The sequence below is a fragment of the Thunnus albacares genome, chromosome 9 (genome assembly GCF_914725855.1).
Source record: "Thunnus albacares chromosome 9, fThuAlb1.1, whole genome shotgun sequence".
NCBI classification, from domain to species: domain Eukaryota; kingdom Metazoa; phylum Chordata; class Actinopteri; order Scombriformes; family Scombridae; genus Thunnus; species Thunnus albacares.
The window spans coordinates 23,674,863-23,698,392 of NC_058114.1; the positions used below are offsets into that span (position 1 = coordinate 23,674,863).

Here is a 23,530-nt window from a genome sequence, read left to right on the forward strand (position 1 = left end):
TCTTGGTTTACTAAATGCTTAAGAAACATGTCAATTATTGTTTCGTGTTTTGTTTTTTATGAAAAAAATATAAGAAACAACTCTTCCATGATCTGTGAAGACCTAGGAAAAAAAAGACACAGGTAAATAATTAAATGGAACCAGTGGGCATTTGTGTGCTAGAGTTACTATTTTAAGAGAGGGAGATGTTTGTTATTTATGTTGGGATTGATAAATATGTAACTATGTGACTGTAAAAGAGTTGAAGAGGGAGCGGAGCTGTGTGTCTGCTCACTGGAAGGTCAAACTGAACCCTAGTGATTCACACCAACACATATTCACCACTGTTATGATTATCTACATCAAATGCAGCCTGAATGTCCACTTCTCTCAACTCATTATGACGTTCCATAACACATTTCATGCCTGAATTCCCAGTGAAAATAGCAGCAGCTGTAACTACTGTATAGTTTCTCCTGTAAGATGGAATTGCATGGTACTGTGTCAGTTTGGGAATAAATCTTGCTGTTATTCCCTTTTCACAGTACAAAAATGGCTTTTGGGTTTGTTTTATTTACACCCAGAAGATGGGACTTTCTATGTGGTTTCACGCATCACCACCTTCCTGTAAACAGATGAAATGCACCCTTACACTTTACATACACAACACCCTGAGGGTGAAAAAGTGGCCACATGACTCATGTTTTAGAACGATAGGCCAACAAGATAACCCCCAAACTAGTAGAGAGATTTTCACTTCCTGTAGACTACATCAGAAAGACTTGCTACCACCCCAAACTACTAAAATGCAAGACTGGTGCAAAAAAACACAATCTCAAGTCTTAATGTAAAAGATCTCATTGGGTTAAAAACAATCATAAGAGCAGCAATAATATGAATGAATCAGCTTTCATGAGCATTGGACCCAGAGACCGAAAAGCCGGTTTAAAGTCAGTGATCAATAGTGTGAGAAGTGCAACAAATCCATGTGGCCTTGTTGGAGCTGCTTAAAAATGTAACGTAAGGTCTCTCTCTCCCTTCTATCTCTTTCTTCCAAGTGTGTGTGTTTGTGTGTGTTAAGCAGCATGAGTCATCCCTCTGTGGAATAAACTGTCACTTGGATGAGTGGTACATTTCAGGCAGAGGGTCAACGCAGAGAGTCCGCTGTCTAACGCCACACTTTGAGGACAAGACTAAAATCTTCCAAATATGATGTTAGATAATTTTTGTTCGTTGTTTAACAGCCTCGGGTAATAAACACTTTCAATGTTTACAGGGCCAGTGTCTGGCTGTGAAAAAGAAATTGATTGCACGCTGTCAAGCAAAGTTGTCGTTGTTTACAGCCTAGAGCTACCTGCGGTTTTGTAACGTCTACATTAATCAGCAGAGTTATAACTTTTCCGCCTTTGAAGTTACAGCTGTCATAGCTTTTCCATTGTTTTAACAAGGTAGAAAAAAAGTGAATATGGCAAAATTCTAATATTTGTTGATAACACCTTATCTCAAAAATGGTCATGCTGAAAATGATGCTGCTGTATTTGTCTCAGCCTCTATAAAGTGGACATTTTGGAGATTTTCACATTCATTTAACATTTCACATACTAGATCATTTTGACAGATAATATGGACAATATGGATAAAATTCTCTACCATGGTGCGTGTATTTTATATGACATCATTGGTATACATCAGGATACCAAAATTTGTGCATTTTCTGATGTAGTCTGATGTAGTCTGTTATGTAACAAGATAGGAAAGTCCGATTTTGGCTATGTCAACAAATTAAATATGTAGACCCAGTCTAGAGCCACACCAGCGGCTCTCTGAGGCTGTATTTAGGCTCAGCGGTGCATTAAGCAAAAAGCTAACATCAGCATGCTAACATGCTCACAATGACAATGTCAACATGCTGATGTTTAGCACCTAATATTTACGAGGTTCACAATCTTAGTTTAGCATGTTATCATGCTAACATTCAACTTTTAGTACTACACAAAGCACAACTGAGTGTGATGTTATTGTTATTAGTGTTGCAGGTTTTAAACCAAAGTACCTTTAAAGATCTGTAGCAAATTTCATGGAAATCCATCCAGTAGTTGTCAATATTTTTCACTCTGTTGGGGGATCATCAAAGTTACAAGGTTTCCACTCTGGGGACCATGAATGTGTGTACAAAATTTCTTGGAAATACATTCAGTTGTTGTTGAGATATTTCAGTCTGGATTGAAGTGGTGGACCAATAGACTGACCAACAATGTAAACTCAACTGAGTATCTCTTGGAGATTTTGGACCCATGTCTTAGAAAGCGTTCTCCACCACCATCATCAAAATACCAGTTAGAGTATATCTTGTGAATGGTTCATCCCTCCTGTAATTTAGAGTTCAGAGACTCACTACAGTGTAACAAGGATTATTAAAGCTGTTCTGAGTGCTCATAGTGGCTTCACTAACACCTCACTAAGACATTGCTTCATTTTTCTTTTCATTAATTCATTAATTTCATTCATTAAGTGATCAGTAGTCAATGGAATTATATGAAAAGACTTCAAGGTTCAAGGTTCATCGAGGTGTAGAAACCGTGTAGTAGAGACAAAGATCTTCCAGTATATCCTGTATGTATTTTAATCTTTAATCATCTAGAGTGCTGATACCTTCCTGTCTGTGAGTCAATGTCTTGACCGCACAATAACAATTTATAAGGACACACCATGTATGAGGGAACAGCGGGGTCATTGACAATGACCTTGCTTGTAACAGTCGATGACACACGCATGGGATAGGATGGCTTGCTGTCCAGGAAAATTACATTTTGTCACACTGTAAGGTGACATATGGGTCAGAGATGACGGCTGTTGGTTAGAGATGGTGGATGGTGGCTGGACCCTAGTGGCTGGGGTGACATGGCAAATCCCAATATCCTTAATACAGCACACGCTGGCTGTCATGGTGGGACATCATTAATTTTGTCTCTCTGCAGGAGGATTTTCTCTCCATATAAAGCAGAGAGCATATTTTACAAAAGAGGAAAAAACTTAGATTTATGTAAGAACTATAACACTGGTGGGAGAGAGTGACATTCATTCCTATTTTCAGGAACACATTTTTGCCACTGTCAGTTTAATTTCTAATTTGGCTTCCAGAAATCCACTCCATCTTTTTCAAATCCCCTCTTTCTGCTGCTCCTGCTTTGATGTTTTTAACTGACTTTGCCTGCTTTTTATTTCACATTTTTCTCACTCTTTTACTTTTCTTATGTGCTGCTTTTTTATTGCCAGTAAGCTTTGACTGGAGGTGTAGCTGAACAGCCACTTTTGCCCAGTGATTGTCCAGTAGCAGGTATTCCATACACATGCATACAGTACAGCATGACATAATACATTATGTATATGAAAATTCAAATGGATCACTTATTTTAATGAAGCACATAATGAAATTACATCTGCAAATACAATTTACTGCATTATTTTCTTTCTTACATAAGCCAATTTTAATCTAAATCCCCTCCAGCCTTAATTAATTGCCTTGGGTCATGGTTCATTTGGCATCAAAAGCCATGCTAGCACCATATGAAAACCTTATAGGTTGTCTTCTTCAGTTATCACTTCCGATTTCTAATAAATCTTGACAAAAAATAAGCACATATACAGTCCCCATTCTGAATTTTCTTTTCATTGGCTTGTAATTATCTATTTTTTTCTTTCTTTTCATTTAGATGAATGCACTCCTCAAAAACCAAATACGACAAAAAAAGTGTAGAACTGTTTCACTTAAACTTAACAAATTCCTCTCCACTTGCAGTGTGTCAGTAACAATAAAGATGCAGCCGACTTTCAGAGTATCCGGCTCATTCAATCAAGCGCGGGGATAAACTGGGAGGCTCCTATTAAGTGTTTCCTGCCTCAGGATTCAGTGTGTGACAGTCTCAATTAAAATGAAATGACATCTCTCTCTCTCTCTGGTTCTCCCACTCCTTCTAAAGTCGTTGTTGAAGGAGTTTTATTGACTTTCAGATTTTCTCAGCATTAGACTTAGATTAGTGACCATGTCACTCAAAGTCAGTGAAATTGGAGTGAGAGTCAAATGGCCCCATGTTTCCAAAATAAAGACTGCTAACCACTTAACCACAGAATTTGAAGTGAAGCAAAAGTTGAACTGTCTGCAACTAACCATTATTTTCATTTCATTGATTCATCTGTTGATTATTTTCTTGTTTATCTGATTAGTTGTTGCGTCTATAAAATGTCAGAAAATGGTGAAAACTGTTGATTACTGTCTCACAGCCCAATATGCAACTTAAATGTCTTGTTTTGTCCCAGCCAACAGTCCACAACCAAAATATACTCGCACATTTAAGAAGGTGGAACCAAAGAATTTGTCATTTTTTCTTAAAAAGATGACTCGAAGCAATGAATCAATTAGAAATAAGAATTAATTTTCTGTCTATCAACTAATCATTGCAGCTCTACAAGAAATATTAAAAAACTGTGTTTTGGAAATCCATGATGCATGCTGTGTTACCACATGTGGATATCTGTTGCTGTTTGAGAAGAAAACAAAAGGGAAGATGGGAGACATGACAGGTGTCTGTCACACTGACTTACAGTACACACAAACACAAACATAAACACTCCTTAAGACATAGAATCTGTATACATGAACAAATCTGCATGCTTAGAGACAAATACACACTCCTACAATAAATATTTGCCATCTAATTCAGAGGACTTAAAAAGACCGAACTTCCAAATATTCTCACAATTCTGTTTATGTTGTTTTTATGTCTAAACATAAACAAATACATCCATGATCTCCCTAAAATGTATTAATAATGGAATTTCCATCTTGCAAAGTCAAACTCTGTGCCCGGGGTTGCAGATAAGACTGGACTTAGATTCCTCTGCAGTATTTGTATAAAACTAACAAATCCAATGCGTTTATGAAATCTAATCTGCTCCTCTCAGCCTGCGGACTTGGCTAATGGGGGGTGGGGGTATGGAGGAGAGGACAGAGGTTTTTTATGGGACATAAAGCCCCTAGTTGGTGGCTTGTGAGCATGATGCATGGCTGTCACTGTAAGCTGCCACAGAGGGAAGGGAGAAATTGAATTGGCCCTCCTATTAATGGGCCATGTCACTGAGCGTCAGGGCTCAGGCTGTGACAAGTCTTATATCTGTGTGTGTGTATGTGTGTGTGTGGGTGTGTGTGTGTGTCTGTGTGTATGTGATGTCCTGAGTGTATAAAACCCGAGTTGACTTCAGCAGTGTCCTTTAGAACATCGACTGAAGAGCAGAGACAGATTTTGTAAAATAAACACACATAAAGGTGCACACACAAAGAAACATATATGTACACATTCACTACATACTACAAAAACTGTGTATTGATGATTCAATTAGTGTAGCTTTAAAGCCAATATACAGTATGTATTGAAAATTTACAACTCTGGGATCCCCAGTGGTCCCCAACAAAGACACTCTGGCAGACAGAAATGCATCGATCCGACCCTATTACACTGAGATTGTATTCTCAATTTTAACTACAAACATATGCCATCAGAAAATTTGTAATATTAAAAAAAATTAGTGGCTGTAAGGCTGTAAATTGGATGCGTAAAGTAAGAAAATCCGGCAACTTGGACACTCTTTAGGACATAAGTGAAAACCAGTTCAAATACATTCCAGATGATGTATCTAATCTATCAAATCAGAGTGTCAGAGACCCAGATAGTCCAGATCAGGCCTCAGTGATTGTCCAGGTTATAAAACGAGCAGTTCTTCAAGTCACTATTTGATGTGTCAAGGCCCGGTGGACCCGCACTCATCACCGCAAGCCCCCGGGGTCACACCTCCCTCCTCTCACGACAATTCGGACACGCGGCTCCATCGCTCTTGAGGGAGGAGGAAGTGATGGGGGAGTAGGAGCGCAGTTACATAATGGCTAATGCCCCTTGTCCATGTGCAGTGTCCTCTGGCAGATGGTGTATTGCCCAACATTCAAGGGCGAATGGACAGATGAAGCAGAGGAGGGCTGCAGGGATGAAGATGCGAAGGGTGTTGTGGAGAAACACGGGATGAGGGCAGCAGTCACCTCAACGTGAAGGAAGGACGACAAAGGAACACTAAGCTGCTGCCACTGCCTCGTCTTTTTTACTCTACTACTGTTTGGGGAGATTGTGTGAACACCCCAAGGGACACACATAAAAAGTCACACATCATCATCAACCGCCGTGGCTCCTCTCAAACTCCGTCCGCATAATATTCCGACATGTTTAAAAAGAGATGCTCTACAGAGTTTATTATTAACATCCCCTTATCTCTCATATCTCACACTTAAAAGCATGTGTGTCAATTTATATTCTCTGTTCCTGCTAATACAGGTGTCCATTATGATTAAGCATGGAAAATATTTGCATGCTTTCCCTAACTTTTGAACCCACAGTAAACACTTAGAAACCACATCTCATCTTTGGTCACGAAGATCTCTACGTGCAGACAGGAGAAGATGCTTAGCACCACAGTTATTATGACATTTCTGTCTCAACACTGAGCACGATGCTAACTGTTTACTCTGTGTTATGTCAATACAAGTCCATGCTGTCGCTAGCATTCAGACTATCTTATACAAAGAATCTGTTTTGTCTGTGAGGCGAGTTCAGACCCATAGCTCTGTCTCCAGACTGTTATCAGGACTTATTACGGACTGTGGTGCAGCACGGTTCGGTTCATTGGTTAATGATGAACAAACAGTCACGGGGGACTGAGAGGTGGACGGGATGCTGGATGAGTTGTCTTAGTAGCCTAGCAGGATGTTTGTTTTATTTGTTATTTCACTGTTGCGTCTCATGGAAGAAAAGGACAAAGAGACAGCATGAGCTGATTGCTGTAGACGTCACATCAGTGACAGAGTACAGCTACAAGTAACTGACACAAAACAGACTCCACATAGAGTCAGCAGCTCATTTGCCCTTTTTTCAATTATTTTCTTTAGTCTGTAATAGAAACAGTGCTGTGAGCTGTGCTTGCTCTTTTGGCAGTTAATGTCAGATAGTCCATCTGGAAACCAATTACAGTGAAATGGTTTGACAACTTTTATCAGACGTATCCATCTACAGTATGTTATGTACAACATTTGAACAGGAATGTAAATGTTCACATTTGAAATGTCTGCACACAGTGACTTATGCACAAAATATGATGTAATGCACAAACATTTCAGGTCAAGTCCTTTTAATTAGCATGTATGCTAATTGTTAACAACTTTAAGAACTTCCACCAAATTCCAATAAAAATCTCTTGACATGTTTTTGAGATATACCTGCTAACAGACAAACAAACACAAACAGGCCCGCTAAGATTATCTTCTTTACAGAAGTAATAAGGAAAAAAACACTAAGGAATTTTGAAAATCACGCTTAACTGAACTTAAAAGACTTGTCTTAAAAGCATAAAGACAAGAATAAAATAAATAAATATTATATATAAAATAAATATATAAATATATATAAAAAAGAAAATATGTTAAAAAGAAAAGTAACTCTAGAAAACAAAATTAGATTTTAAAAATGCATGGGGGAAAGAACACAAGGTTAAAAGTCTGCCCGATCAAAAGGCAATTACATAAAAGCAAGTCTGTGAAAGAGTATTTTTCATGAGTGGATTTAAAAGATGGCATCGAATTAGTCAGTCTGAGCTCTTTGGGCAGGGCAGTCTACAGATCTGAAGACACTAAATGAAAAAGCACAATCACTGTTAGGCTCTGGTCCAGGCTGAAGGACAGTCAAGAGGGTCCTGCCGGAGGATCTCAGATTAAAATCCCATATAATGTGATAAATGGTTCTTTCACCCAAATTACAAATAAGTTCTCTCACTTACTTCTGTTGGTATCTAGCAATGCAGATAGTTGTGGTTTTAATTGGAGATACCTGGCTGAGATTCTTGCTTTCAAGCTAATACAGTGGAATTTCACTTGTGGTGTGCAAAGCATTGAAGCAACAATCTCTTGGGCCCATCCACAGAGTGTGCTATCTATGCCGTGACTATTTCTTCAGTAGAAAGTAGTTTCAATGAAAACTGTTAACTATTCAAGTCTGTGGATTATCCAGAGTATCATACCTGCTTTAACATGTGATCTGTATCTGGATATACTATCTTGATAAGGAAAAACACATGTTAATGCATGGTTTAAATGAACTCAGAACGCATGCGATCACAGACCCCATTTGGAGGTGGTCAGGCTTGCATTGTGATTGGATCACAGCCAGGTGTAAATGATATCTGTACAACGTGACCACAATTCATAAGAAAAAAATCAGCCCAGTAAGTTGAAAGGTCATCTAGCTCCGCTTCTTCCTGCCAGGTAAAGCAAGCCTCACAAAGGCTACGAGTAGTAGCGGTAGCAAAAAATGATTTAGAAATGAATGATGTCCTTTCATGGCAGCAGTTTCCATGACGCTGTCTGCCAGCTCTACCATGTTAATTTGCATATTGACATCCGATAACAATGTGGACACAATTGAGAGAACGAGAAAGCATTTTAATATCAAGTGTAAATGCAAAGACCCATGGATCAGTTATTATTCAGATAATTAATCTATATAGAGAACACATTTTTAATACCAGGTGTAAATGGGGCCTCAGAGACACTTTTTATGTAAAGAGATGTTTCTGTTGATTTTTTCACCACAAAAAAAATCCATTTAGCTCCCTTGTATTGTAGTGGGTACAGAAGTGTCAGACATGGATGTCTTAAAACCTGAGCCAATAAAAGTTAAGCTATTAGCATGGGTAGATAGTTCTATATAGTTATATAGTACATAGAGTTCAGTATGCTCAGTGCTGACGGATGGTGTACCCCAGATCCATTGATAATGTATCCATTCCCTGCTGTATTTACCATACTCATGAATTTGACACTTATAGTAGCTTCATTACATTTTTAAAAACCACCACATCCCCTCCCACAGGAGTGCTGGCCAGTTATAAACTCAACATCATCATGGATGCACACTGATATCATGACCTAGAAAATAAGACAAGATTATTATCTCTTCACCATGATGCACAGCCAAGCCAGAAGAGCCAGAAAATAAACAGAATCAGCATATGACTCTAAAAAGAGAGAAAAAAACCTGATCACCCTTTGTTCTAAACATTAGCCAGAGGCATCAAACAGACAACAAAGCCTGACCGATCACCCTGATGTGTATGTGCATGTCTGCATGCATGCATGTGTACAAGTGACAGATAGCATAAGACATCTCCACATCATCCAAGATCTAAAGAAGCTAACAAGATGCAGAGCACCAATGACACCGTGGCCTTATAAAGCAGGAGCGTGCTTCCCTCCCTGGCCGGCACACACCAAAAGCTTTGATCAACCGTTGTACGGAGACGACAGACGGGCCGAGGCCCAGCGAGCTGCACCCATGAATATCGAACTAATAGAACAGATGCTGTTCCCATCAAAGTGTGTTGGAATCAAATGAGCAGACCTTCTCTGTTCATATCAAATGTGATAACCTTATTCACATCGTTGTAGAGGACAAGCAGTGTAGATTAAATCTGCAGAGTCTCCTTATGGTGTCTTGCCATGCTCTAGACAGAGGGGCCACTTGGGTACCTGGAAAGATAATCCTGTAGCTAACCCCCTCGATTTATATCACCAGTGATCTATAAATAGACTGTAGTAAAACCATCCCTCATCTGTTTTTGATTTTTGTTCCACGGAGCCACAGAATTCATCACATTTTACTAGGTTACAAGCTGTATTTACCTAGATAGTTTGATTTAAAGGGACAGTTCACCCAAATTGCAAAAAAAACCCTCATGTGTTATGTAGCCATGCAAATAGCTTAAGGCTTTTACATATTGTATCTGCTCTGAGGTTTATGCTGCCACCAGATACAGTAGAGGTGAATATAATTTAGTTTGTGGTACTGACACCATTAAAAAATAAATTAGAACTTATCAGCAGCAACATATTGCCCAGAAAAAGTGTCCAAGTAATTCTGGATAATCCACCGATCACACAGTCCACAGTTAGGGATTATTTCTTAAGTAGAAAGTAGATCCAGTGATAACTGTTTACAGCAGTGGATTATTATTATTATTATCTGTGGATTATTAAGAGTACTGTAACCGGGACATTGCCTCTGGAAACGCATATTGTTTTTGGATTTATTAAACGAACATTTTCAAAGCTGAGCATCGCAAACAAAATTCCATCCGCCACTATTGTATAAGTTGTTTTGGTAATTTGTGTGAACTGACCTTTTACACTTGCATTAACTTACACAACATTAGCATTCATATGGAGTCTTGTTTCTGCCTCCTGATGGCTGCATTTACTCTCCCTTAGCTCTGGTTTGTTCACCATGTTCACCAACTGTGTCTGTTTTTTGCTGCAGGACATGTAGTGCACAGCTGGTTTATCAGAGCTTGTCTGGGCTGAAAACAGCTGTCTGTTGTGGCTGGAAATGACTCTGATGAGAGCAGTATAACAATATAGTTGAGTGAAACCAAAACAACAAGCTGAAAGACACTAGAACAGAGGAGCTGAGAGAAACCGCAGTGTTGGGTGATAATTCTTTACAAGATCATTAGCACGAGTGACCCCTTTCTCATTACACATAGAGCAACTTTAACCATCTGCCCCAAGACATCAACATTAGTCTGATCTGCTAACTCAGTCTCAAAAACATTCCCATTATTTCAAATGGTAGCAGATAAAGTGACAGAATGCAGGATTCTTACCTTTTCCTGGTATTGCCGTCTGGATGAGTCCAGAGACTGGATGAGTGCGGTTGCATGGCCTATGAACATGGCGTAGCAGGTAGCTCCTACGATCATACTGAGCATGGTCAACCAGATGTCTGACATGCTCTCGGGGGCTTGTCTTCCATACCCTATGCACAGCATGTGGCTCATGGCCTTAAAGAGGGCAAAGGAGTAGAGCTCGCTCCATGTGTCATTCTGTAGGGAGAGATGGAGGGAGGGCACAGAATTAGAGAACTGGAGAAAAATCAAAGGACATAATATGGAAGAGAATGGAAATTTGAGCTGGTAATCAGGGGTTTTCTGTCCTAGGATAGCTCTACACTTTCATAATTTTTCATGCTACAATGGTTTTGACCTGATGACCTGGGCCTGTCTTCTTCTCTGCCAAAGGTAGACTGTAAAGGTTCACTGCAGGGAAAATTTAAACTAGTCAGAGTGTGACAGAAGTGGTGAGAGAGAGAGTGAATTAAAGAACGAGAGGGCAAAAGAGTAAGGCAGTCCTGGTGAAGTACAGTATATCCCTCTGTGTCGGCTGATTGTTGCAGGTTTGGTGGAGGGCCTAATCATCATCACCGAGCAGCCTCGCCTTGTCTTGGCTGAGCAGAAGGAGAAGAGGAAAAAGCAAGTGTTAATGAGGAGCCCGTACATCTGCCTGTTCCAGTCTGCCTTTGATTGGTGCTCACACACTCAGTCAACCTGATTCTCCTATGTTAGATTCATTAGAAAGCCCTCCACAGGCACCGCTGAACCTCACATCCTCCCCTCAAACAGCTGTGGTTCACACACTGTCCAGAGTTTACCACTGCATGTGTGTGTGTGTGTCTGTGTGTGTGTGTCTGCGTCTCAAACTCCTTGTGTTCCTCTCTGGTCCTCCTCAGTCACTAATTGACTGCTTGGATTCTTATCTGATTTGTGTTTTGGCACGGGGCATTTGCATTTCATTTGAGATCCAAATTTGGTTGGTTTCAGAAGAGGTGAAAGAGGACGTATTGGCAAGGGCTTGTCATCAGATGTTTGAAAATGTGTGTTTAGAAACGTGATTTGAGGAACTGCAAAGAAAGAAGACTAAGCCCCGAGCAGCAGGGCAACCAGAAACTCTCTGGTGTCAGACTGCGAGCTTAGCTCCAGCCGCAAGCATGGCTCAAAGTTTCATATCTGTTTTGAGCTGTCAGCTGTATCAGCTGTTTGGAATTGTTTGAGGAGATAAACTGGACTTTCTAATCTCAGATAAAAGACAGAGAAACCCACGACAACCGTTTGAAGCCTTTAAGAGTATAAGCACCGTCATAGTATTTTTGCTTTGTTGTTATTTCTCTTCTACGTAGCCTTGTAAGCTCATTATAATAAGCAAAACCAAACCGACCCTAGCAGAACATTTAAATACTCATCCTGAGTCTGAGCCTCATCCACAGCGCCCCGGGTGGTGAACAGATTTGGAGTTGCCATCAGCATGCTGGCCACATTGCTGGTGGATAAACAGCAGCAGTAGGAAGCCCTAACCCAGAGCCCAGGCACAGAAATAAACACCTACATATACACAGCTGCATCTGTCTATCTCTGTTTCTGACTCCCTCACCTGCAGACAGGCACACGATCCACACATATACAATAAATGTACAGTGTTTCAGTTTGACGGACACCACAGAATGTCTAGTTTATCCTAAATGTACTGTACAATGTTGCTGTGCAAAAGAAAATACAGGAAAAACTGACAAATTAAAAAAGGACTGCTGCTGAGTAGATACATAAAGTTATTGATCAGGTCATGGCACCATCTATAAAATCAAGAAAAAGCCTCAAGACTGTCTGTCTGTGATTTATAAGACAACTCTGTATTATCGATGATAATACAGGTTATCTACAACTGTCACATGCAGATGAGGCATTTAAGACATCATTACTGTAAATCTGCGGCATCCTGCAGGTACAGATTCAGGATGTGACAGTATAATTCATCTGGGGGTGGAAGAAGCATTACCCTTAGTCTGTTTGTGGGACTATAAGAGTGCTTGTGAATGCCCGCACATATAAATCATCTTGTCTCTCCAGTATTCTTTGAAATGTTTTTGTAAACATCATGACCTGTGTGGCAGGTAAGTCTCCTGCTGTCAGCTGTATAACCCTTGAGAAGATCGATACCATGCACTATTACGTCTGCCAGTTACATATGTAATATAAGTCTAAGACCAGCTTTAGCACAAAGACTGGAAACAGGGGGCATAAGCTAGCCATTCTCTATCCGCAGGTAATAAAATCTGCATACCAGCACCTCTAACCATCACTAATTAAGGGCCCAGTAAGGCCCAGTAAGTTTTTGGAGTCTCTACCAGTTGCCTGGCAACATAAATGTAATGACAAAACTCCAGGAAACAAACAAACATGAAAAACATGTTAATTAATATGTTTAGAGGTGGGTTTTGTTACCTATGGACAGAGCCAGGCTTCCTCTTTCTCCCTGTTTCAAGTCTTATGCTACTTATGCTAAGCTAAGCCAACTGGGTTCTGCTTTCCAGCATATTTAAGATGCAGACATGAGAGTGTTATTAATATTTTCATTTACTGCAACTTTCTGCAAGAAAGCAAATAAGAGAATTTCCCCAAAATATCAAACTGTTCATTTAAGTCTAACTGTATGAGCAGGACCTCACACTGACCAGCTGTAACTGGTCAGGATGTGTTTAAGTTTGAGATAATCGCTGTTTATAACTGACACAGTGTACAGCTGTCTCTTACTATTGAAAATTACAATCTTCATAGTAACACAATAAAGTAATTCTACAGAGATAACCCCTGAGTGAGGAGGGAGAAAGAAAGAGGAAACAAATAGAATTAGCTCTTGTGTTCATTTTATTTGCCATTGGTCTTCACTGAGCAGCGTGGATGATAGCTAATTGTACATAATACATTTAGGGAGGAACACAGAGGGAGTATGGGACATCTATGATGTATGATGGCATAATTATAGAATAGTGAGTGTACGTGCACGCTGGGTTTACGTGCTGTTTGAGTCTCAGCTTGTATTTAAATGTGCATGTGTGTGTGTGTATGTGTGGTGTGTGTGTATGTGTTAGACTTGTGCCAGTCATGCTGCTGCGCATCTCTTTAACAGTTTGAAGTCTCTCTCTCTGACAGTCTAAAACTGACATGGGGAGTTTGGTTTGCTTGAGAGGGCTAACATTTAGATGACTCTGACATTTAGAATTTTAACATGTAAACTGCCATAAAAGACTTGTTAGCAATGTTAAGATTCATTATTTAGAACCAGTGGGTTCCTGTTTGTATTTATTATTTAAAACCAAATGAGCACTGCTGATGTTGCACAACGGTTTGGTATCCGCTGGAATACTTCACAATATTAATGAAGAAACATTCACATCATCACCATTTAAGTTGATATTGCAAACTTGTTAGCAAACAATTGCTTATTTACAAATCCAGCAGATACTGAGCAACATTAGCATTTATTTGAAGATATGTTTCTGGCCACCTGATGAATATAAATCAAGTATTCATTCTACTCTTAGTTTTGTCTATCTGGCGCTTGGTGCTGGGTACGTAGTGTACTGTGGGTTTATCAGAGCTTTTTTGTGGAAACAAAGGTGATGAAAGTGGTGAGAATGAATCAAAATAGTACAGTTGCTGTTTGTAAAACCAAAATGATGAAGTGAAAGACGCAAGAGGCAGGTGATGATTATCTGTCGTGTCACTATGAGCAACCCCATCATGGTGGCTCTGTTTGCCGAGGTTACTGCAACATCAAGTTTGAATCCAACTCAAACTGATCACATCTCAACTTTCCCCGGTTCTTTAAAGTGAACTATAACTTTTACTCAAACCAGTGTGTGATACTACATCAGTTTTTTCATCTAGTTTTTCAGAATGTAATCTGAATACACCTTGTTGCAGCTTTAATTAACTTCTCTTTAGAGCAAGATATTGTACCACGTGACATGAAATGTTCTAAAGTAACCACAGTGAACCAAAAAAGGTACAATCTGTTCCAGTGAATTACAGAAGAAATTGGAAAAAAGTACTAAATAAACAGTAAATGAACACTTGTGTTGTAAATGTTAATGATTTGAATCTTGTCTGGTTTGAACAAGTCTTACTCAGCTGACTCCTGTGTATCTCTAATTGACTTCATCAGATATGAAATGCATGCTTGTAAATTATGAGGCAAGAGTTTATTGATTTGCAAGAAGAATTTCACTCAGCGGACCATCGCTTGCTGCTCAATAAGCGGTTATTATTGTGTTTGAGTTCATTAGCTTTTAATTGGTATTTCTCCTTTGATAAGAGGAAGAAGGTCAACATCATCTGTCCAAAGAACAACTTCCACATAATGCAACAAATTAGATGAAACGATCTGTTTACTTGTGGGCTAGATTAACAATATTTCATGTCTTCTGCATAGTTACAGCGGAGCCTCAGAAACCACTAATTAGTGAGGTATTCAACATTGGCAGCACTGCGTTAGGGAACACCACAGCTGTCACTGCTAAAACTTCAGCCGTGCAAGTGGAGCTTTTTACAGACTAGGTGTGCTACGGGTAAAAATTATGACTGTACTTATGAGTAGTTTTCAGGAGTTTTACAAGGAGTGACTCATTTGTGGAGGCGGAGCAGTGAAAAGAAGCTTTTTCACTTAAAATTGCTATCATTATGAGATATTGGGGTGAGGAGGGTGTTTTTCTTCATCAAGCGTCAAGAAAATATTAACAACACTGGGAGGTACCAGTTACACACATTCATGCCCACCTCAGGATAAATTGCAGTGAATTTGTCAACCCCCCTTCCATTATTCTAGCATTGTCAACTTTAAAATTTGATTTATTGTTTCTGACCAAACATCTACTACTGTCCATTATTCTTACGGATGCCGACCAGCCTGCCTGCCAGTTATATCACTTCAGTAATAGAATCAAAGGAGGATATCCTTATTAACTTTCAAAGCAGTTAAAGGCCTCTTGAAGTGCAACTGTGTGTGCATGCATACAGCTACTCTTCCTCTACACTACAATGTTCTCCAGCAGCCTAAATATTAAACACAGAAACGCAGTTCAGACTGAAGCAGACAGAAGTTGAGAAGAAGAGAGAGGCTTTGTTCTAACGCCATTGATCTGACAGCCAATCGGGCTGAGGCAGATGGGACAAAACCACCTGTCATCCACGTAACAGAGTGTCACTTGCATAACAGGACATGATGATCTGGCCTCTTGTGATCACTCCGCTGTGGGAGCCTGATTATCCTGCTTATAAAAAAACACTGCTGTCTTCTATCTTTTACAAGTCACAGATATTGTTTTTGAGTATTTAGAGGCAGAGATGATTACATTACAGGAGGGAAAATGATTTGAAGGGGGATATTTTGATTATTTCTCTGTTTCATAGTCCGACGTACACAAAGCAGGTATGAAAGCGCATATGAGAGTGTCCTCTGAGGCAGTGAGTGAATTAATTAAGTGTTGTTTCTTCACCAGAGGCTATCTGGCTGTGTCTCCATAGCCTAAGTGCACGGATGATGCAAAAAGGGAAGTATAGGGTGGAGTCCAGTAAGTGTCCAGTGTGGGCAGACAGCCAGTCAGCCGGCAGAAAAGAAGCAGCCTGATTTGAAGCATGAGGATGGGATCATTTATCGCTGCGTCTCTCATTTAAAGCCACTCCGAAGACGATCCCTGACCTTGATTACCCTGAGATGGCAGCGGCACAGCACACCAGGCTGCCACTCCCACATGGGTGCTAACTGGCACTGTGTGGCATAAACAACACTCTGAGGCACAACACATTGAGGAGAAAAGCAAGTCAGGAAAAACAGCTGGAAAAGATTCATGGGCGACAGCATTGAGTAGAATATATTTTCTCTGCGTTCAGACCCTTCGGGCGTTAATTAACATATACACAAGAACGTCATTGTGCAATATAGAAGCGGCCTGTTCTCTGAGATTGGAAAAGATCAGCACCAAATGTCTCATTGAATTGGAGTTGAATGCTAATAAGGGGCTATCACCACATTTATTTTGCAACTGTGAATTGAGAAAACAACTCCGGATGCCAAGGGAGTGGGCATGTTTGAACAACATGCGCAGCAAACAAGTGGAGGACAGTAGCATCTAAATTATAGTCGACGGATAAACTTCATTATCTCAGTCAAACTAAGTCAAAGTCAATGATATCTCAAATGTTTCCTGTGTCTGAGTCAGAGGTGACATAGAGTATAGAGTTGGCACACAGTACTGGCCCCTTCGTAGAACACAGGAGAGATGTCTGTGTGTTTGTGTGTGTGTGTGTGTGTGTGTGTGTGTGTGTGTAGAGAGAGAGCAAGTGAGAACAAAAAGATGGCCAGAGATGAGACGACAAACGAGTGACGAACAACAGAGAAGCAACAGCGCTGTCCCCTAGGGTCAACGGGTGTGAGATCCATCTGTTCCTGGAGATCACACACACACACACCCAAACCCCATATATACACACATGAACACACGTATGCACGCAAGCATGCACACCAATGTGACATAGTACACTGCGTTTTCAGAGGAGCACTTTCAGGGGTCTGGATGTCACATATCTATGTGCCAAAATTAGAAGGTTCATTGTCAGCATACGAAACATTTCTTAGCGATGGCAGTGTCACACAGCTCAGGAAACCGCCTGCTCCTGACAAAAGCATACGGAGGGAATTATCCAGTTTTGCTGAACTTCCTTAGACGCAACAAAGATGTGATGTTCCTGCCAAGGAATAGTTTAAGCTACTCACACGCCAGTTGAAATTATTCACAGCTTCTGATACTACAGCAATAAACAGCAGTCCACCAATGATATTGTTTCAGATGACGGAGGTTCAACAAGGACAACCATCTCACCCTGTCAACTATTTTTCTGCAGGCCTTTTCTATCAGTTTTCTAATTTTTCTTGCTTGTTATTCCCTTTTCAGTCAATTTAAATGTCCTCTCTTGCTCTCAAACCAATTATCATATTAATGCACATCTGTCTTTCTCTATGTTTGCTCCTCTCTTTTCCCAAAGCTGCTCTCAAACTAATTATAACTTTTCAGACAAATATACAGTATATACACAATATATACTGTTTGGCAACAGCCCTTCATCTAGGCCTTTGGTTCAACTACATAAACTCACCTGCAAAATCATTAAATAATTTGGTATTAAATGTTTGAGCCAGGTTCAGTGGCTCTCTCTCAGTACCGTAGAGAGCAGGATATGGTTCTGTCTATGTGTGGATGTATGTGTCATATGTGTGGATATGTATATATATGTAATGTATGGTATGTAAGTAAAAAGAGTGTGAAAATAGCAGGTATTGAGTGACAGGCCGAGCAGGCGTACTGTATGTGTCACAGTGCTCATATTCCCTGACTTCTCTGTGCCTCTGGTCCTGTCAGTCACCAACTTCCAATCTGTTATTATTACAGAATGATGAGTTGGAAGGGTTGAAGTCCAAAACGATTAAAACCAAATCTAGAAAAATGTTATTTAATATTTCTCTACATATGTGTATTTCTTCTGTATGGAGCCAGGTAAAGATAAAGATGCATAACCGTCAGCTTTAAAGTACTGATGATCTGTGAATTAACTTTAAGAAAATTAGAGGTTAACTGGGTAAGTTATACTCCTGTTCTCTAAATACAGGTTGGTTGACAAAGGTTGTAAGTCTGAAATTAATTTTTTTTTAATAATGACTGTTCATTAATTAACTGGCCCTTTAATCATTTTTGATGCAGCTCGAGTATAGCACCACTTGCTCTCCAGAGAGTTTGTTTTTCCTAATGGTCTGTCTATCAGCAGATGGCCAGAAGCTACCTGCCAGCTAGAGGGAGGGAAGGACATCTGAGAGGAGAAACAAATAAAAGAGAGATAAAAAAGAGAAAGGCTGAAGAACAAACCGAGTGAAAACAGGCTCTATTTTCATCCCTCCCCGTTGCTTTCTGTACACTGGCATGTCTCCTGGGTTTAACTAGAGAGGGTTTAATTGAGGCCGGTCCTCTGTGTGTGTGTGTGTGTGTGTGTGTGTGTGTGTGTGTGTGTGTGTGTGTCTATGCACGCGGACTCAACTTTAAATAAATCCTATTTCTCCATCTGCCTGCAAATGACACACGTTTGGGCTCCATGGGGAATGTGCTTCTGCCAAACACCTTTGCATGCTAATGTTGATGTAATTGTGTGACTTACAAACACTTTTAACCCCCTGCCAACACACAAATACACACACAAACACACACACACACATACACACACACACACACACACACATAGCATTTTGCTTACCACCATCTTGTTGAGGGAGACCCAGCAGTCAGACGGAAAGTCCTGGAGCATGGGGACCAGGAACTGCAGACAGCCGTCCCAGTGACACAGCAGCAGCATCATACCAATCAGGTTGAATATTCGCATCACAGCGCTGGCCAGGTCATAGGTCATGTGGAAGATCTGTCAGGGGGAGAAGAGACAGGCAGACGTGGAGAGGAGGAAAAGGCAGAAACAGAAATGTGAGGAGAATGAAAAATCAGTTTATGTTTATACATATTGAGTGAAAATGGGATTGCTGGTATAAACAGAGCAGCTAAGGATTATGCTCAGCTAAGGAGAGAAATGGAGAGTCAGTGAGTTTTTGACCTTTGGTAGAGTGTGTAGTTTAAAAGGATGTATCCTTTTAATATTTGATATAAAAACCAAGAAAGAGGTTATATATTCAAGAGAAAATTTAGTATGAACTACATCAAGTAAATGAATAGTTTGACATTTTTGGACATACTCTTTATCGCTTTCTTGCCAAGAGTTACATGAGGACATCCATACCACTCTCATGTCTGTCTGTTAGCTTAGCTTAGCATAGCATAAGACTGGCAGTAGGGACAAACAGCTAGCTTAGCTCTGTCAAAATTCTTTAAAAAATACACATACTAGCACCTCTAAAGCTCACTAATGAACACGTTGTTTCATCTGTGCACTAAAAGAAATGTTAAAAAATATTTTTTATACAGAGCTTCGTGCTGTTATATGGCGAATACAGTCTATGAACAGTTAAGTCTTAATGCTCAGCAAAGCTAGTCACCTTCTGGCTCCAGCTCCATATTTAGTATCAATCTTCTCATGTAATTCTTGCCAAGAAAGCAATAAAGCATATTTCTCCAAATAACAAAGTATGCAAGGATTCATCTATACAGAATAGTTTGACTAACATCCAATTTTTATGTTAAACAGTCTGAGCATGAGCTACAACACTGTCATTAACCTCTTTAACTCTGCCAGAACCCACTGGTGGGTCCATTATTACAAACTAGTTTGGCAGCCTCACTCAATATTTAAAATTTAAAATTCTTAGCAAGTTCCGAAAGTTTACAAAGATACCAATGATGTCGCCTTCAGTTTTAGGAAAATGTGTCTAAGATAATGCAAATCATCATAGAATTGCTAAATTTGATGGTACAGCCATAAAAAACATGTTTCCTTTCACAGAAGCATCATGTATCTTCAACATAGTGTTGTGACAAGTTAATGATACTATGTAGTATTATCATATGGTGTGAAGTGTTTTTTTTCTAGCTTTAAAGCTACTTGTTGTTGTTGTTTATAAAGAGAATATTAGGGTTTAAGATGTTAAACACTGTATGATGATGTCACTAATCAGCAACAAAACTGGATTTTGGATTTTGCAAGATGAAATGTCATTCCTCCTCAGTCTCAGTAGTATATTGCGTCAGGCTGAGGTTCCACATTATAGCCAGGTGGGGAAAACAAACAAGCACAAGCTCTGTGGTGTATGTACTCACTCAAAAGTAAAACCTCATCTAGTGTTGATGAAGGTTTGATCAGCAGCCCAGGCTGGCCTCCCTCTGCTGTTTCTTAGCAAAGCTCCCCTCAGGTAAGAGGACTCATTTGTGTGGAGCTGCTGTTGTGGTCACAGCCTTGTAAACACAACTCACTGTGGCTTTGCTGGCTATTAGCCAGGCCCTGTTACCACCACCATGTGTGTATGTGTATGTGGCTGGATTTGCATGCATGTGTGTGCACTGGTGTGAAATCTATGCTTAGCTGGGCCAACTGGATGCTTTGCTAAATCGTAAGCAAAAGCATAACAATAAACAAGAGAATTGTCCTACAAGGGAAGTAGGCCAGACACTGCGTATATGTCCGCATATAGTATATATATATTCATGCATATTGGAAAGCCATGCTTTATGGGCCAATTTGATGGTTTCTTGCATCAAAAACAACACTAATTTCTCACTTGAGACATGATAATCATACTACATGTGAACTAGGCCAGAGACTCTGTGTGTGTGTGTGTGTGTGTGTGTGTGTGTGTGTGTGTGTGTTATTCTAGAGATGAACAAGCAGCCTCTGTTGTGAATTTACAGTTTGGGAGCAGTCCGGTCAGGACGTTTGATGACTCATCCCGTCACCTTAGAGGCCTTGCTGCCCTCAACTCACAGCTCGCTGAATATGCTCAAAACCAGCTCTCTTACTAAACCCCAGGGTGCAAATGTCTTTTGTTAGTTACAGTGCCAACACAAGAAAGCCAGCCACATCTTACTCCACCCAACTCAGCACGCATATTAAACTCCACTTGCTAATGTGGTCTGTGTTTGGAAGAACAATTATATGCCCCATGATAATATATTTTATGTATAATTTACATCCTCTTCAACTATCTTCTTTGTTCCTTGTGTTTCTTCCTTACTCTTCACTCTTCTGCATATTTTGAGTCTTATCCCTCCCTATCTCCTTGTATTCTTCGGGCAAAAAAAATGTAATTTAGCTATAGACCAGATGCCAAAAGGCACTTCTTTACTCCACCTTTATAAAAATCATTTCAGCTTTCTTCACTTTTTTAAGCATCTCCTATAATGGCTAATGGCTTTTGCTAATTTGGAGAAGGAGAAAGGGAAACACACTGTGAGGCCCTGCCCTGTGATTAGGAAGCATTCCCATCATGATTAATGAGGCTCCAGGACTAATGTTCCCCCCGACACCGTAACAGCACCTGGCCATGTGTCATTGTCAGACCACAATCTGGGTCAAGGCACATTAGTGTGACCAGAACTCACAGCCTGAAAAACACAGATAAAAGACTTTCTCCTCCTTTCTGTTGCACATGGTCAAATACATTGACATGTTTAGTCAAGATGATTCAAATGACAACTATTGAACTGGATGAAATATTACCCCCACCACCAGTCCCCATCTTTATTCATACACTCCCACTCCAACCATTTCACCATCATTGTCCAGCTCACGAGAGAGGCATCCTCTGGGCATGCCAGCAAGTGGAGAGCCATGATACAGGCTTCCTCAGTAAATTGCTCTGATTATTCCCAACAATGCTTATCTCTGCTTCAAACAAAAAACAAAACACCCACACACACACACACACACACACACACGCAGATGAACAAGTCTCTTAAAGATCATGTCAAAAATTTCAGTTATTTATTTTGAGTGAGGTTGCTGCCCAGTATTCTCTTCTCTGCCGGCCTCCTGCTGAGCTAAGCGTCAGTAGTAGATCTTTTCGGAGAAACCCGCTGCAGCGAGCTGAGTTAAGCCGAGCCGAGCTGAGCTGGGCGGAGGGAAAACACAGTCAGCCATGTTTGGATCGAGCTGAGCCGAGCAGAGTTCAGCTGAACTAAGCTGATCAGGGCAGAGCTGAGACGGAAAGGATCCAGCATCCAGTTGTGTGTGTTTGAATCAATAATTATGGTTCTTGTCGAGCTCAAATTACCCCTTTGTAATCAAAAGAGCAGTGGTTATTTTCAGAGTGATTCATAGATGCTTGGTTAGTTAAAATAGGGATCCTCAGTTTATATACAGACAAACAAGCACACACACGTAGTAATCGTCTCAACGTAGCATATGATGGATCATAATGCATCTATCTTTAGATAAACACTACATCCGGATGTATAATATAATCAGAGAATATTGTGCTGAACTTGGTTGATATCCATCTACAACTGTTTGATGTCTTAATTGGTTGAAACGCTGCATTAAAACTATTATAAAAATGGCAATCAGTGTCCTCGGTGGTTGTGCTCGTTTCTTTGGAAAATCCCTTTTCACTTTCTCACTGATAAGCACAAATTAATTTTTCATGAATTCTTAACTGCATCAGTACACTGGATTATGATGAGCTATTTTCCAGCTATCAGGCGTACATGGTAGAAATTCACTTTTTGTTCGTCTGGAGTTAATTATACAGAGGAGGATTGTTTTGATATACAAAGAGAATTGCTTGTACACTGACATAAACCACTGCACTGGAACACAATACACATTATCAGTCAAAGCACAGAATCAGAGCACAGTCGGACTAGTTTCTCTTTTTTTATAAGCTATTACAATTCAAAGTGCCAGAGCAATGTCATTATATCCATACTGCAGCTTCTAGGTTTATAGTCTTACTAGAGGAATCAGTGATCATATACAGTATACAGCTCTGATGGCTTTGATCTGTGGCAGAAGTGAAGCTGTTGAACCCTTTTGTAAGACCAGATTCATGATATTCACATGGTTGTGTGAAGGTCTACACATTCCTTCAGAGGAACTGGTGTACCTGCATGTTTCTGTCTGCAAGGTAACTTCAGTAAATGCTGAAGGAAGGTGAGGAATATAGTCTGCAAAGACAGCAGACGCTATCATGTAACAAAATATGAAAAAACAGAAACAGACCAATATATCAGCAGCCTGATATCATTGGCCGATACTGGCTTGAAATGTATTGTTCAACTATAAAATACAATGTATTTGACATTTCACACAAATC

At 40.0% G+C, this 23,530-nt stretch overlaps 1 protein-coding gene across 1 annotated transcript in view; it reads right to left on the reverse strand.

The window, feature by feature from the left end:
* Positions 1-23,530, reverse strand: part of hcn2b (hyperpolarization activated cyclic nucleotide-gated potassium channel 2b) — a 43,748-nt gene that overhangs the window by 16,667 nt on the left and 3,551 nt on the right. Inside the window, exons 3-4 of the mRNA XM_044362511.1 lie at positions 19,036-19,197; positions 10,732-10,950 (exon numbers count right to left, since the gene is read on the reverse strand). Of these exons, the coding sequence (XP_044218446.1) occupies positions 10,732-10,950; positions 19,036-19,197 (381 nt within the window). The remainder of the gene's footprint in view (positions 1-10,731; positions 10,951-19,035; positions 19,198-23,530) is intronic.